A 17496-nucleotide genomic window follows, 5' to 3' on the forward strand; every position below is an offset into this window, starting at 1 on the left:
GCACTGTGGAGTTCCGTTTTTTGCTTACCCGATTTCTCATACAAAGTTTGCAACGTGTTCAACTGAAATGCTTCTTTGATGTGTCTAGATCCAGCCCTAGTCATTCCAAAAACTACATCCTTACCTTCTCCACTTTCCATGCCTTCAACAAAAATCCCCCCGCACTGGGGTAAAATCCAGTACCGACGCCTGTAACGATCCTGGCCGAACATCATTGAACGTAAAGAATGGGATGCTTCAAACAGCTTTCTTCTGTACTGATTCTGTTGCTGTTGAGTTTTAAAAGAAAGGCACTGTTAGGATTACAAAGTTTTTTCCTCAATGTTAAGCCAAAAGGATAGCCGGACGTTGATCAGACTGTGACACTTTCCTGAGGTTTTCGGCTATTTCAGAAACCACACCTTGATTCTGCCCACCCCCTACCCTTTAGAAAACCAGGGTCAAGTTGGTTATGAAGTATCCAGGGCCAGACGATCCCATTATGTGGGGTGAGACTGCCACCTTAAGCAGCTGAAGCCCCTGAGGGAGCACCCCACAGGTCCCCCCTCCCACTCTGCTACTAGGTGGAAGGGGAGGTGGCGTAGGGAGCGGCAGCAGCAGGTATGGTGGTGCTGGCGGCGGCAGCGTTGCACATCCAATTTCACCTCAAGTGGCGAAACAGGACACGCCACCCCTGAAAATATTGCATCAGACAGATATGAGCCAGCTGGAAAGCTGCCTTCTGCAAGGCTGCCTTCTGTATTTTGTTATGAACAAAAGGACCGATGGTTTTCATTGCATGACAGCAGATGAAATCTTATTAATTGTGGAGCACAGCAAATGGTATGTGTTTGTGTGTGTGTGCGTTGTGTGTGGTGGTAAAACTAGCCACGCCAAGGTGATACTGTAACTGCTGATGTGAAATTGATGAGATATTTCAACTGACTCTAATAAATATTACCTATGGACAAAACTAGGGCTCAAATAAAATAAACAGATAAACCAAGTTGTGCTGTCTTGGTGCTGTCATGACTGTGACACGTTCCTGCTTTAGCTGAAGCAAGAAAGCTGAGATAGAACACAAATCATTCATCTTGACAGGAACAGCTGGTCAGGTCAGGGACAATCTCCCACCCAAAGCATGGATGAGCTGGAGGCAAGACCCACAACACAGTGCTGCTTGCTTGAGTTGGATATGCATCAGGCCTGTGGATGAATGTGCACTACCGCAGACCAAGCGTTGGGGGCCAATAGTGGAAGGATATTAACCAGGAAATCAGCCTGTTGTCTGATCCTAAGTTCCATTTGGCTTTCATTCTACCGCTGGCATCAGGAAGCAACTCCCCTCAGTTTCAAAAACAGCTTGCTATGCAGCGTTGGGTCTGCTGTTCGAAAGAAACAAGTCTAAAAGCCCTCTTTGGCTCACAAACTGTTTTCACAGTTCTTTTGATCCTGGCAACTGACTTTCACATGAAAGATGGATGAAACAAGGACCACTACCAGTGCTATCAAGTCCAGCAGTTCAGCACACCCAAGATCAGGGATGAGGTACCTGTTGTGACCCTTCAAATATTCTTGGGCCTCCAGCTCCCATCAGCCCCAACCATTATGAATGGAGCTGTAGTTCAGCAATATCCTGCACCCTCACTAGGACTCCCTAGTAGTCCATATGGCAGATTAGGGCATTATCAGTCATGCTATAAAAGCAACAGATTATACAGCGAGACAGTGCAATCATTTTATTGCCGCACTCTTTCAATACCCCTGGTTTAGCACAACATCACATCATTCTCAGCCATGAAAGTGTCGTTTAGATTCAGCCTTGCATTCCTGCACTCCCTTTATTTCTTCTCATAGGTTTAGATTTAAGTTAGGATGCTTCCAGGCAGCTGTTTATTATGGGATGGTTAATGCACAAGTACACATTTTTCTCCACAGTGTCCAGATAAGGTTGGCATAAACCCCCTGCCCCCAATCTAATCCAGATTTGCCCCTTCTGGGGAAAATCTAGTAAGGAAAACAATTGAAATCTGTTGTCAATGAATCATTCATGATATTTGAATGATGACTTTACAATATTAAGCCCCCACCTGGAAGCACCCTCAGGTCCAAGGCTAGTCTTAAATATTTTGCACCTAATACTAATGGCCCTTCTCTTTCCCCAATCCATACTAGAGCCATTCTGTTTCTTTCTGTTGCCTCACTGTAAGGTTGACCCTGGTTGACCCTGGTTGACCCTGGTTAGGCCAATTCAGTTAAGTCCAATTATTGCAAATGAATACTAAAGACCTATTTAGGGAAAATTGTCAGCTATCTAAATAATGCACACTTAAATAAAAGGAGCAAACGTTTATTTTACAGAGGCAGCTTACCTTAGTCAGTTTCTCAATCTGTTTCTCTAGCTCCTCCACACTTGCTGTCTGGTCCCCATCATCCTACCACCAATAAACAAAATGTGGGAGGGCATTATTCACTGTATACTAATCATGTTTTTATAGGCTGCTAATGTAACATCAGAAGCTCATGAGATACCGGTATGCCTTTAAAAATCACTAAAGCTTAACAAAGACATGTATTTATCATGGGATCTTTAATCTCTGCAACAACTTCACACACCCTAATTCCCTTAGCCAGGCACAGGTATGATAGATGAACAGGTATGGCAGCCTATACAGAGAAGACCTCACTGGTCCACAAGCTTTGGCTGTATTTCCCCAAAATTCAGGGCTTTGACTGATGGCTGGGGCAAGGATGGAATGCTGTGCTAAATGGCCACAGTACCTTTTTTTTTTAACATACCCTCCTCTACACAGGGCAAGACAGTTAAGAAAGCCCATGTGATACCCTCTTTCCTCCTCTGTCTCTGCTGAACTGGTGAATGGAATGTCAAAATCTGCACACCAAGCAGACTCCACCTCCTTTCACAGTATTTCAAAACAAACAGAATAGAACTTTGACACACACGACAATTGTAGCATCTGACTTTCAACCACCACTGCCTCAAGCCCTTTAGTCCCTCAGCCTTAACTCATCCCTCCTGTACCATCTGCCCCTGTCTATCAGCTTTTGCTGAAATAGCTTGTTAATGGTCTCTCGGTGATTAATACTCTTGGACTCCATCCTTTGGCATTCACCTGAGGACTGCAGCCCAAGAATGTCAGATATTCTAAAATATAATTTAGTTAGCAAGGTTCTGTAAAAAAAAAAAAAAGCCATGCTTCTTGAAAGTTCATTCCAAGCATTTTTCTCAAAGACAATAATGGACTATAAGTCTTTGAAGAGAGTTTAGAAGCGTATTTCAACATTTGTATGAAACTATAATGCTGCTTCATGAGATAAATTTGATACAAAGAACACGCCGTACCACTGTTACTGACACTATAAAAATAAAGACTGATTAAAGTTTACGGTTTGCAAATTTTCCTTGATGGACAGAAACATTGGAATTATTTAAGAAGAATAGGCCAGGATTGAAAGAACAATGAGATTAGCTCAGGGGGCTTCATGCTCTCCCTTGTCCCCAAACAGCAGCCCAGCAAATACAGTAGCTTCTAAAACTGATGGAAGTTTTGAAAGCAGCTGTTCAAAAAAATCTAGCACAAACCTGCAGCTCTTTGTATCTTGGCCCTAGCTTAGAAATGCCTCATAAAATTATGGTTGTAAGGAGCTCAAGTAAATTACTGGGAATTATGTGCTCTTTTAGCACTTTTAGAATAAAAATGCAGTCACTCTTTTAAAGTTTCTTTTAATCTACAGAATTCTAACTAGATTTATTTTAAAGGCTACTTCAGGGGTACTCAGTGCTGTGCTTTCCAAATACTCTTGGAACTCCAGCTCCCATTAGTCCCCAGCAAGCACGGCCAATGGTCACGGATGGTGAAACTGGAATCCAACAACACCTGGAGGGCACTATGTTGGCTAAAATTGGTTTAAAACCTAAACACATGGATCAAGCAATTGAGTAGGCATTAGAATTCGTCACCTCATCTTCGCAAAGATCTGCTTTCTTCCCTTTCTTGTCATCCTTGTCTTCATCATCCTCATCATCTTCATCGGCTTGATCATCACTGTAGTCGTCGTCGTCATCATCATCATCGCTGTCTCCTCCCTTCCGTCTCCGTTTTCTGCCTGGCGTGGGTGTACCCAATGAATGCTGCTCTTCTCCCAAATCACTTCCTCCTGTAACATCTCTCTTTCCTGTTTTCTTGGCATGAATGATTCTAAGCCTTTAAACACATGGCAGATAAATGGTATTACCAAATGTTGCTATAGCATACGGAACTCCTCCACACTTCACCAAGGGCAAGTCATATGCTCCTGTTATTTAGCAACTTTCAGTTGTCTTGTTATTTGCCACCATTGGCTCAGCATATGAGAAAAGTAGTTCACCAACATGGATTCCTATCTGAGATGAATATTTACTCGGTGCAAACCGAAAAATCTTAACTGTTCTTTGACGTGAATGTTCGGGATACAGAAAGCTTCTCGTTCTTCAAAATAGATCTAACCCTTCACTGAATGTTTTAGCTCTGTTGTGAATTTTACTACATGTACAAAATCTTGCATAAAGCACTCCAGGACAAGAAGAGGTTTCAACAGCTGTTCCTATTAGCTGAAGAAGCAACTCTTTAGCTGTGTTCCTCTTTTCATCCATTTATAAATCTACATCATCTTCTTTTTTTAATGTATATTTTTAAAGTCAACTCGTGTTAGAAAGGTTATAAAAAATTGCTTATGCACAGGTGAGAATAGCACTACATTTGAATGTGGATTATTTGAACACAAAACTTTCCCCAAGTGTTTGTATTCTAATTGACATAATTAAGCAGGAAAGAGCGTTATGCAGGAGGCTAATCTTGAAGCACTGTGGGCGGCAGAAGCCTTAGTTTCATTTTTTATGAAACAAAATAAACTTACATACCAGTAAGTACAGTTGTAGTAGCCCTTCCTCATCTCTTACCCTACAAAACAAGATTCCATACAGCAGATGTTATAGCTCTAGCTACCAGGAATCTATCAGGCAAATATACTGAAACAACCTAGGAGGTATTTTAATAGCCAGGCCAAATATCCATTTGTAACATTCTAGCATATAATGGAATTTGAAGAGATATGAAAATGTGTGTGCTTGGAAAAGGGAAGGATTTTAGAAGGAAGAAAAGGAAAGGGGGAGAGTAAGAATCAGGGTGGCAAAAGTAGGTGAATTATGAGAAACCAATGCTGCTATGAATTTTGCCGTCTCTTATTCTTCCTTTCTTCTCCTGCCTTAACAAAACAGTATTCCATACAGCAAGTAGAAATGAAGCAGTGTGGCTGGCTTCTTAAAAAGTAGCCATGAAGAAGCCTATGATTTAAAAAGGAGCCAAGCCTGAGGATGCTCGTCAGTTTCTAAAGTGTAAATAAATAATCAAGGATGGCTTAGTGCTATTCTTAATAAACAGTTCTTAATAAACTGTTCTCCCAGTCCAAAATACGAACTAAAAAGAACAAGACTATCATTCGCAGACAGTGAAGCTGCTTACAGTTTATTGTTAATTTTATTTTATTTTAAAAACAGTCCATGCAAAGAAATGTAGGCACCTCAGGTGTAAACATCTGCATCACTGTTATTGCAGAACCAGACGATGTGGCATTTCTGGTCTTGCACTGGAAAAGCTGCTGGAATATTTAAGGCTTAGATTACAGGTTTTAGGACTGGACAGCGAGCTTGAAGATTTTTTTTAAATCTGCAACTTCAAAACTCATTAATTTTAAAAAATGCATGTGTGAAGGGCAACCCAGTATGAATTATTCTAGTCTTCTAAATAGGTGCTGCTGACTTCTTTGTTTGTTTTGAGTTGTAACAGCTATGAGTACACAGATTTTGCCTTGTGGCAAAGAGGCAAGTATACAAATTATGCCATCCGTTGACTGAGAGCCAGAATGTAATGTTAAAATAACACGTTTTTTCTTCTGCTAAAGCTAAGAACTGAAGACAACGTGTAAAGGTACAAGGGAGCACTACAGCATCCAGGACACAAATGAGGCTCCCTAGGAGAAAGGAGATTCTGACTAAACATCAGGATGAACTTTCTAACAGAAAGAGGTGTTCGACAGTGGACCAGACTCCCACGAGAGGTGGTGGACTCTCCTTTCTTGTATATTTCAAAGCAGAGGTTGGATGGCCATCTGTCATGTATGATCTAGTTAAGATTCCTGTATTGCAGGGTGTTGGACTAGATGATCCTAGACTAGATGATCCAGGGTGTTGGACTAGATGATCCTCAGGGTCCCTTCCAACTCTACCATTCTATGATTCTAAGTCATGTCTCAGAACAGGACATGACTATTTTTTTTAAAAGGTAGTGATCATGAGGTAAAAACCAATTTGCAAAGGGAATTCCTGTTGAATAAGTAGGAGTCCTGAGCTCAGCCACACAACAGTTAAGACTGAATGGAGAAGGAAGGAAGGAATTAAATTGTCATGTATGGTGGGTGGGGGTGAGGAGAAAGCTAAGGATGATGGTAACTAAGAAGGAAAGGTTTTTTAAAAAGCAATGTTTATATAGGATTGTTTGCCAACTTCTTGAAAGGAAAGCCAAAGGAATGAGAGAACCATGAACTCCCCACCCAGCAATCTAGTACTTACAGGAAAAAGAAGACTAAAAGTTGCCCCTGAGGTAAGAGACAACAAGGAGGCCTTTTCCCAAAGTGGGCTGCTGGGAAACATCAAATTTTCATTTCCCCACGGACAGAAAGATGGAATTTATATAGTATGGGTCTGTAAGGAAGCTAATGACTGGACACGCCCTACAGACACAACCATGAACCCTGCATGAATTGGGAGCCATTACTATCAGCAGAAGTTCACATATTTTTCTTCCTGAAATTATTTTATGTCTCTTTTTATTTCTTCTATTTCTCTCCCGTTGTTCTCCTTTACTTCTTCCTTCTTTCTTCTGAGGTGCATTAAGGGAGGAGGGGAAGGTAGAAAAAGGATTAGAGACACAAAAGCATTGGAAGCCAAGGATTCAGTAAGGACTCCTTGCTTTGCTAGACAAGAAAGAAAAATGACTGAGGAAAAGGAAATGAAGCCTGGCTGTGCATACCCACATGGCTATGCATACCTCCTGCGATTCACAGTCATTTCAACTTAAAATTCTATGGTAGATGGAGCTCTTATACTTGCTGTATGGAATTTTGTTTTGCATAATGGAGAAAAATAGGGGGCATACATTATCATCTTTTAAAACTTGACAGTTTATGCTTAGCAAAAAGATACAGATTACCTCAGTAACTGAATTTTCCCCTAGGTGTACCACAGGAAATACTCAGTTTATATAGCAAAATCTGAGGTAATTTTAATTAGTTACATGAATGATTTGCAAGTTTTTAAAGGTGATTAGAGATTAACAATCTGGCCCTGCAAATCTTCTTTCACAATGAAGGTTCCAATCAGCTTCTACTAATGCCAATAATAATTTGACAGCTCCAGACATCTTCAAATGAGAAGTGATCTTACTTCTTAAAAAAAAAAAGCAAAATGATGTTCTTCTCATTCTGAATCCTCCTAATCAACCAAACTTCATATGTCTTTAATGGATTGTGAAAGATAAGCCATGGGCCTTTTAAAAATAATTTCACATCTTAATTTAATAATGGGAGTTACTAAAAGTTTTTTTCTTTATATCACACGATTCCTGTCTCTGGAACTACTCTGTATAACAAATTTAAATGAATGCAAAATACTGGAACATTTAAAAGAAATAGCACTTACTTCCGAAGTTTGCCTTCAACCATCCACTTATCTCTCCTTAAATTTGACATATAATCTATGTTCTTATCTATTTCACTGTTAAAACAGAAAAAAAGTTTAATTACTTAGATAATTGAATGATGTCATCTATTTAAAAAAAAGTCTCAAAGGGCACCTCACTATACACATAGGCTTACTACATATTACATGTATCAAGAATAAATATTATAGTTGGTTAGTTAAAATATCACATTGGTAAACAAGTGTGATGTCCTGACAGGGTTTCGTTAGTTAGATAACACTTACCTGGCTGCTACAGAGTATTTAGAACAGGCGTGACAAACCTGTGGCTCTTCAGATGTTGTCTGTCTACAACTTTCATCCCTGATTATTGACCAATGATGGTTAATGTAAGTTGGAGTCCAAGAACATCTGGAAAACCACAGGTTTCTCATCCCTAGGTTTTGAGGTTCAAACCTTTAAATACACCTCATGAAAACTATTGCCGATTTGTTGTTATTTATTTTCTTGTTACCAGAATCGAAATTTAAAATTCACAGCATGCACAAGGCACTTACCTTATAACACTTTTGCTACATGCTAACTCATTAACAAGGAAGGCAAGTACGGAGGCTTTCTGAGCCGGCGTGTGCGCCTGAAAAGCTTTGGTTTTCAAGCTCTCTGTGAGTTCAGTCTGCCCACAATGGCCTTCCATGAAAATCTGCAAAATTTCAGATACGTTGTCTCTGTTGATGCCAACATTCAGCAAATGGTCCCCAAGGATCGTTTTGGCCTGAGAAAGAAGTGTGCTCATAAAATAACTGTTCAGAATGGCAGCATAAATGCATTTTTGTTATTTGAAATCAAGAGGAAATAATGCTAAGCCAGAGGCCAGGGGCACCACTATCCATTGACACCCCCAGATTTCTTAATTATTTATTTAGCTAGTTTGTTTCCTCTCCACAGTTTGCTCACAGAGCCGAGAAGCTGGTTTTTAAATTTAAATAGTCATTTACTGTATATAAAAATGCACACACTTTTTGAATGAAAGTTCCTTCCCTACACAAAAGCAATTTATACATTCCTCCTGTTGACTTTAACAGTTTGGGGGTTTGTGCAAAAATTATTGAAAGGAAAGAAGCGAAGAGGGGGATGAATGCTTGGCAACAGCTCCATTCGTTGGCTCGTAAAACTCAGGATTGATTTAAAAACAAAAACATGAGTTTAATAACCAGCTTGAGGGGTCACATGAGGAGGGGACAGCTGCTCAAAGGAAAGTCTCTGAAAATTTCCAGAGAATACATTTAGGTAATTCTTGATTGCAATCATAACCTTAATATGAAACCAATTCAGTGATAAGAGACAAGCTTATGAAGCAATGTCTGGAATAACTTTTGATAAATGGATATATAAGGCTTTAAGAGCTAGATTGTACTCACCCCTGTTGAAATCTAGAGATGAAAGCAGAAATTGCCTTTAAACGTTAATAAAAACAGTAATCTATTCTTTGATGACACCTGACGCCCAGAACTGGTGCGAATTACAGAAAACGAGGCGACTAGGAATTCTGCACTACCATGCACCCATAGCACTCACTAGATCAGTGATGGGCAACCTTTTGAGCTTGGTGTGTCAAAAGTCACCAAAAAACCGAGCATAACTTGGATGGTGTGTCACTTCGAGAAAAAAACCCATAATTTTGCGATATTTATAGTTTAAATAACAAAAATGTATAATTGTAATATATAACTGTAGTTAATAAACCAAAAACTAATTATTTAACCAAACCAAACCCCAAACCCCTTATTTATCACAAAGTGCCCAGAGTTGTTGAGCTTTTTGGGGGGAGCTGCTGACCAAAGTTTTGGAGGTTTTTTGGGGGGTGCAAAAGTTGCTTTGCTTTTGGGGGGGGATGTCCCAAAGCTGCTGCGCTTTTTTTGGGGGGGGAGAACAGAAATAAATGACAAATAATACCTCCGCTGGAACTAACACACAGCACCAACATAGTCTGCCAAAGCGCCAAAAAACCCAGCACAGAACGGGTTAAAAAATGAACGCTTTTACACCCAATCATAGTCTGCCAAAGCACCAAGAAAAAACAGCACAGAAAGGGTTAAAAAAACAATATATGGCTACCAGCAACAACAACAACAAAAAAGGATCCAGGTTTTAACAGCGGAGACAAGCTGTAGGAGGAGCGGGAGAACAAATGGGGAGAGGGAACAACAACAGCGCGAATGGGCCAATGGGGCACGTGCCAGCAGTGAGGGCTCTGCGTGTCACGTCTGACACGCGTGTCATAGGTTCGCCATCACTGCACTAGATTCTTGGTACTGCATTAGGTGAAGGAGCAGGGAAAGCAGCTGCCCCAGATCAAAGAACACGAGAAAAGCCCCACTGAATCAGGCCAAAAACATATATATATAGTGCCCGGCCAGAACTGCCTATGGGAAGCCCGCAAGCAGGTCTTGGGTGAAAAATCGCAGTGACTTCAATAGGGTAAGTGAGCAAATGGTTGTGGCCTCGTTTTATAACAGAAATGCAGCAGTGGCAAGGGGGGGAGAGGGTAAGTGGCTGTGGCACTCTCCCTTTGACGCCACTGCCCTTCACCAGGGCGGGATGAGGCAGCAGTGAGGCTGGGGGAGGAGCTCTGGATTGGCAGCACCAGCGCCCCCTCATTTATCCCACCCCATCCTTGTCTCAGCGAGTGGCAGCATCACTGTGACCAGGAAGAAGCCAGAGCTACTTCGCCTCCCCACATCCCTCCTTCCCCCCCTGCCCCACCATGCCGCTGTTGGATAAACGTTTACACTTCAACTGGCTTTGGCAGGCTGTGTGTGATCAGCATACCAGCTGAGCTCTCCTCAATTTCTTGCTCTCACTAGCAATTTAGTAAATTGCAGGCCATGGAGAAGGTACGATGGATAAGTTTGTAAGGAGATAAAATATGATCAAAACAACAGCAGTCTCAATTCTTTTGGGGGGGGCTGTAGGATTGGGGAAACCCAAAGGTTTCCATTAATAATGTTGTTTTTAAATAAAAAACCTATATTGTTTTAAAAAAACCCACTAAGTGGGGGTGGGGTAGAAATAGAAAGCAGTAACCTTGAAGAAAGCATGGCTGGCTGGCATAGTGAACATTTTGTTGCAGGTCCAACTTGTTCTAATGAGAATACACTTTGTCATTTAAAGATGGCCCTGATGAATCGCTTGATAGCAGATGAAGAGCTAAACCTGCTTTTTAGGCAGTGCCACTTCGGGATATAGTTGGGACTCACATGACCGAATGCTCCTCCATACAATAAATAACTACAATTACTACAAATTACAATTACTACAAAATTACAATTACTACAATTTACTACAAAATCTAGGATTTTGAAGTGGTACAGCCCAGACACACATTTATATCCTCCTCTTCTCTTTGTGAAACCTGGGACATGGATTTTTTTCCCCTGTCTGTCTCACACCAAAGTTACCATAAAGAGTATCCATTACCTTGTATCCTGCTATCAGTCCTGGATCGCAAATCGCAGCTGAGAGCAGCCTCACAAGCAAGTCTTGCACTTCTCCCATGCTGTCGCCTATGTTCAACAACCCCTCTTGAAGGACACTTAAGCTAGGGACATCCAGGTTCACATCAAAGCCAATGACTTTACCAAAGTTGCGTAAAAACTGCACCACCATGAGACAGTCTGAAAAAGTACTTCCGGAGAGAACCAGGCCCGGGATGCGAGGCAACTCTGGCAAAGGCTGGAAAACAGAGAAGTGTCACCTTGAATGAAAACCGCTTGCAAAGCTAATGCAAAGTAAAAATCTAAAAATAAATACTGTTTCCCTGAGGTATCGTGCAAAATAAGCTAGAGACAGACAGACAGAGGCACAGACAGACAGACAGACAGACAGACAGACAGACAGACAGAGGCACAGACAGACAGAGAGATCAGAGAAGTTGCAGTATCTGTAGTATCAGGCCAAAAGCCTGTCTAATCCAACGCCTTTTTTCCAACAGTGGGACAACTGGATGCTGCCTTTGAAAAGCACACAAGCAGGAACGACGGAAATAGCTGCAATGCAAACTTTTAAAGAGGCATAATGGAGGCTACTGGAGAATTCTAAAAGAGCTGGCTTGGCAAAAGTCTGCTAAATAGGCCACCTGAGGTCCAAATATTAAAACATCCACTGCTGATTAATAATAAAAAAAGACGAAGAATACCATTGTCCTAATATTTACTTTAGAATTACAATTTGAATGTAGACCACACTTGAAATAATATTATCAAGTAATCTAAAGTAAAAGAGGAATGGTTGGAAAGACAGCCACAGTAAGAAAAATTAATTATTGTAACAATGGCAGATGAGGGAAAAGAGAAGCAACATAAAAAGGGGCAAGGAAGTAAAAAGTAAATTTACATTATTCTGATTACCTTCTGGTCTGCTAAGCACATATCTTCATTAGGCTTCTTTAGCTCCTTAGCCATTTCTAATTCCAATCTTCGCTGTTCCAGTTTACGCTCTTTATTTAATCTCTTTTCATCACGTTTCTCTTGTTTTAACCGCTCCTTTTCCTTAAATAGCACAGAAAGGATAGAAAATTAAAGCCGCACATTCTACTTACAAAGGAGCAATTTAAGAACTTGAAAAGCAGTAGTTATACAATCTTAATAATCACTACAGCAATTAAACCATGTGGATTTAGAATAAAAGGCAACACACACAAACCCCAACTTTTTTTTTTAAAGAAGGAAGAACCATCCTGAGGGTTAGATGATCTGCAATACTGCTTTTTCGAGTAAATGCCCATGTTTGCAAGAGACACCCATTTCTCTCACAGGACTTTAAAGAGTCAGTATACAGATGACTTGTCCAATGCTAAATTTCTGCCATTGCTCAGTAGTGGTCAGCTCTGGAATGTGCTTTCAATGTCATGAATTAATCCTGTAGTATGTAAATGACATAAACAAGTGGCTCATGAATACTTAAGAGTGTCTTTCTCTCACTACTGGAGAACCCAAGCCTGTTCCTAAATCCTTAGGAGGTTTCCCAGAGTTATGTAGCATGGTGACTAGGGCAAGTTTGGGCCTCAGCAACTCTTCTTTTTGAATAGATTAAACTAACCAACTAACTAACTAACTAACTAACTAACTAACTTAACTAACTAACTAACAGTGGCTGAGAGGGAGAGTAAAGGTAAAGGGACCACTGACCATTAGGTCCAGTCGTGACCGACTCTGGGGTTGTGGCGCTCATCTTGCGTTATTGGCCGAGGGAGCCGGCGTACAGCTTCCAGGTCATGTGGCCAGCATGACAAAGCCGCTTCTGGCGAACCAGAGCAGCACACGGAAACGCCATTTACCTTCCCGCTGTAGCAGTACCTATTTATCTACTTGCACTTTTGACGTGCTTTCGAACTGCTAGGTTGGCAGGAGCTGGGACCGAGCAACAGGAGCTCACCCTGTCGCAAGGATTCGAACCGCCGACCTTCTGATCAGCAAGCCCTAGCCTCTGTGGTTTAACCCACAGCACCACCTGCGTCCATGAGAGGGAGAGTACTTGTGCTCAAATGAGTGATTGTTACTTATGTAAAATAGAAAGAGTGTATTTGCTACGCAGCACAGAAGTACACAGATTTTGCAACCCTTGAGGCTACCAATCATGAGTATATGCCCAGAGATTTGCTCCAAAAGAAGACAAGTCTTCAAAAACAAGAAATGCTTAGGATACATTCTTGCATCCTAAGGTGTTCTTGTGCAGTGGATGGGTGGCAGCAGAAGGAGGAGGAAATCTTGTCTTCTTCTGCAGCTCCTAGAGAATGATGGCACCCTGTTTTGAAGGAGTGGATTTCCAAGGTACAATGGTGTGCAGGGAGCTGTAGAGGAAAGGGAGAGGTGGGAAAGGGCCATTCTGTGAGTTAGGATCCAAGCCACTGTCTTAATTTACTTTTGGGGGGGGGGGTGTCGTTTCATGTTGCCAGGATTCCAGCTCGTCGTATGGGCAACTATCAGCCGTTAACAGATCTCCACAAAGCCACAAGAGAGATGGCAGAAATACATGCAACAAAGATATGTGCAGAATGAGACCCAGAAACTGCTTTAGAACAGACACAGGCAGATTGGAATAGACTACTAAACAAGACATCTGAATCAGTGCCTCATGAAATACAATCAAATGAATTCTTACCAGACAGTATAGGGAAAAAAATATTTTAAAACAATTACTTGATTTGACTGATGCTGAGAAGTTTTACTAAGGATAAAACAGAGGTAGTTGCAGGTGGTCATATAATATTGTGGCTTTTGAAATAATGCAGAATAATATATTTGTTCAGCTAAGTCTTCCTCTCACTGCACTGCCTTTTCTTGCCCATATTATGTGTCCCTCACAAGGCAAACAGTGGATTCAGGGGACAGCAATTTTCATGGAAACCACAGTGCAGGGGCCCAAACATAACTCACCAGCGGCTGCAATTTAAATAATAAAAAGGAGGCACTTTGAGTGCTTTCATAGATTTAATGTATTATCAATGCCATAAAGGAGGAAAATACACAAATAAGTTGTTCATTTTATCTACACAAGCGGGGGGTGGGGGTGGGCAGGGCAGGAAAATAAGTGTTCTTTCCAGAGGGATGGGATCTACAGTGAGGAATGTAAAATTATATTGTTTGTTTTAAGACAACACAGCATTATGGAAAAATATAGGAAATGCAAGGAGTGCTCTGACCAATTGCTATAAAACTTTACAACATCTATGACTGTAAACCCTTTCTGCCAGTGCATTTGCAATATTACTTCTGGTATATGGTCAATGTTTTTTGCCTTTTATGATGCTGCTGGGTACCTTAGATTTTTGTTCTGGGCTTAATTAAAAGTGAGAATCTGTTTTCTGCGACAGTGACTTGCACTCAAATTTAAAAGGCATAAATTTTAAGATACAAGGGAATACTGGAGGACGCAAGGAGAATAAAAGAACGCTAATAAAGCAGAAGTTTACACAAGGCAGATACAAAAGGAAAAATCCCCACAAATACTGGACAGCCTGGCAGAAGATCAAACCATGGGTGCATTGCAGAAACGCGCACATTTGTGTATTTACCACCCTTCTTAACATTTATCCCAGGATGCTTTCCAAAGCAAATTAAGAAAAACAGCATAAAGATATAGAATAATCAAACCAACAACAACAAAGATATAGAATCTATAGAATCAACAAAATCAACAAACAAATAACACATGGTGGCAATTTTAAAGCCAGTTAATAACCAACTGATGGGCCTTAAGACATGTGTAGATGTCACTATACCAGTGGAAAGGAGCTTTTTCAGTAGGGCTTTCAACCTGGCTAGCACTCCATATATGCCAAGAGAGAGAGAGAGAGCTCCACAGTCTTAAATATACCTCCACAGGCTTAAACATACCACCAGTAGAATGCCGTTGGCAGGAAGGCTTGAAAGAGGGCAGGGTATTGAGGTCTAGGATCCACAGGATCAAACACCTCGCCCCCACCCCACCCCATTCTCCGCAAAAGGCCAAAATACTATGCTAGCTCTGCAGCTGCTGTAGCAATTTCCCTCTCATTAATATCAATAGCAGGGGGAAATGGGGGGAGCCCAAAAATGTGGCGCACCCCCCCCCCCATTTTCTGCCCTAACTGGACTGAGCCAGGAAGACTTAGGAAGTGGTGGCTCTTCCACCATGGGATCTCTCTCGTCACCACGCATTCTGATATTTCCATCCTCTGTCCAATACTGACTGTGACAATGGGGTCTGGGCCACTGGGTATATCTTACGAGCAGGGTTGCCATCTTGCCCTCAGGACTGTGGGTGCCCGCTGCCACAACAATCCACGTCCGAGGCTCCCCCCCCCCAAAAAAAGGGTACTTCGCTGGCTGACTGCGGAGGGAAACTGCTTCTCTCTTGGAGGCAGCGCTGCTGCCGCCTGCCGGCTTTTCTCGTGCTTTGTGGGTGCTCGGCCCCCACAATTATATAATTGTTGGTTCCCAAGCAACCACAGCCCCTTGGGAGTTGGCTCCTATGCTTATGAGACACAGTAGATCTTGCTTTTCCATGGTCTACTGTATAAAGAAATATTGCATGGCAAAGATACAGTGTGCAGGAGGAAATAGTTGTGGGGAGAGTCTGGGCAATAGATGCAATCTATAGGTGCATTTGTGCATGTCCTCAATACCTTACACTAGGGCACACTGGGTAGAGAAGAATCACGCCTGGATTGCAGTGTAATTTATATTACCTGACTACCAAAACACTCGGCTTGCAAATAAATACTGCCACTTCTTTGTGTTGCTCCAAGAAGGTGCTGTGCATCTTAAAGGCTCAGGAAAACACATTTGTTGGCTACACACAACCTGCAGGTCCTACTGCACTCCTCACCCCCCTGAGGTCATGCTATTCTTTCACCATTGTGCTGGGGAAATGACATTTAATCATCTGCAGTGTTACTTACACCAACTTCAAATTAATAAAACATTCTTGGCTCTCGCACTCAATTTTATCGATTTTAAACGGTCAAAGTGTATACGCAGAACACTTAAAACTGAAAGATGGGTTTTGTTAAGTAAAACTAGGCCTGGAATCCCGCATGGCATGTTCAATAGGAAACGAGGTAATATAAATCTTTAGCGATGCTGGAATATCCAGAGCGCAAGAATCACCCGGGTGCTGTGAATTTAATTCTGCTTTCAAACTGCTTATTAGACAACTTGTGGAACCTGAGATACACTCCCATATTATGACTGCCTACAAAACTGCTGACAGAGCTGCTTAGTGATAAATGCATGTTTAACAACCTTTTGTTGTTTATTGATCCTCTGAGAATTGGGGTGGGGGTGGGGAACCTATAGCATAATGATGATATTTTGCTATGCAGTTTTATGCAAGTAAAATGAATTTAAGTTTGTATTTGCTATTGTCTGGAATTTTAATGGCTAAAATAAGAGAACTTGGGACAGCCCCGAAAAAAATACCATATATAATCATGGCAACACAGCCCATGCCATAAACCACTCAAATAGTCCACAGTTTCTCATGATACTACCAATACAGAAAGGAGGCCATAGTGGATGTCCTACTGGCAGGCATAGTGAGATGTACAGTGTCATCAGATTGGGCCTTCTCAGCACTGGCACCCAACGGAATTTCCTCTCCAGGGAGTATGAGTAGCCCCTTCACTCTGGGGAGAGTGGATTGTTCAGGTCAACTTATTATGAGGACCACTGCAGCATTTATGAAATGGTTTGTATTACTGTTATTTTAACACATTTGGATTGCTTTCTAATTAATGTTTATCATAGGTGCCAACTCCCTGGGGCCCTGGGTGCCTGAGCATCCACAGAATTCCCCATAAATGGGCCAGGCACCCACAAATTTTGGTGCTAGGGCAATGAATCCTGCATGGCTCCCATGGCCCTGGGCACTCATGGTCGCGGGGCCAAGCTGACACACCTGATGTTTATTATCTATTTGCTTCTGTGGTTGTAAATGGGAATTTTGGTTGTTTAATGGATTTATTGCAAACCACCCTGGGATCGCAGGGTGGATAAACGATGGAATAAATAAATATTGTCCCATTTCACTTCGCTCGTTATTAGTCATTTGCAATTGGAAAACTTGAGATATTGATTTATCACATACCATCCCTCTTTATAAACTCTGATGATTCCTAAGGCACTATCTCATAGAAGGTTACCTCCACTATTATTTAAAGTTACACACAAGAGAATGCACAGCACTGAGCAAAAGCAGGGAAACACCAACATAGTGCAGGG

General features: G+C 41.5%; 1 protein-coding gene across 18 annotated transcripts in view; it reads right to left on the reverse strand.

Moving 5' to 3' along the window:
* BAZ2B (bromodomain adjacent to zinc finger domain 2B) overlaps positions 1-17496 on the reverse strand; it is a 190725-nt gene that overhangs the window by 16862 nt on the left and 156367 nt on the right. For 17 of the 18 annotated variants that reach the window (XM_060280101.1, XM_060280108.1, XM_060280099.1 and 14 more), the window contains 7 exons: positions 12142-12282; positions 11213-11467; positions 8293-8507; positions 7736-7810; positions 3962-4205; positions 2352-2414; positions 125-269 (listed from right to left, as the gene is read on the reverse strand). In XM_060280101.1, coding sequence (XP_060136084.1) covers positions 125-269; positions 2352-2414; positions 3962-4205; positions 7736-7810; positions 8293-8507; positions 11213-11467; positions 12142-12282 — 1138 coding nt within the window. The remainder of the gene's footprint in view (positions 1-124; positions 270-2351; positions 2415-3961; positions 4206-7735; positions 7811-8292; positions 8508-11212; positions 11468-12141; positions 12283-17496) is intronic. The other variant, XM_060280111.1, reaches the window with a different exon arrangement.

This window comes from Zootoca vivipara, chromosome 1, assembly GCF_963506605.1.
Source record: "Zootoca vivipara chromosome 1, rZooViv1.1, whole genome shotgun sequence".
NCBI lineage: Eukaryota > Metazoa > Chordata > Lepidosauria > Squamata > Lacertidae > Zootoca > Zootoca vivipara.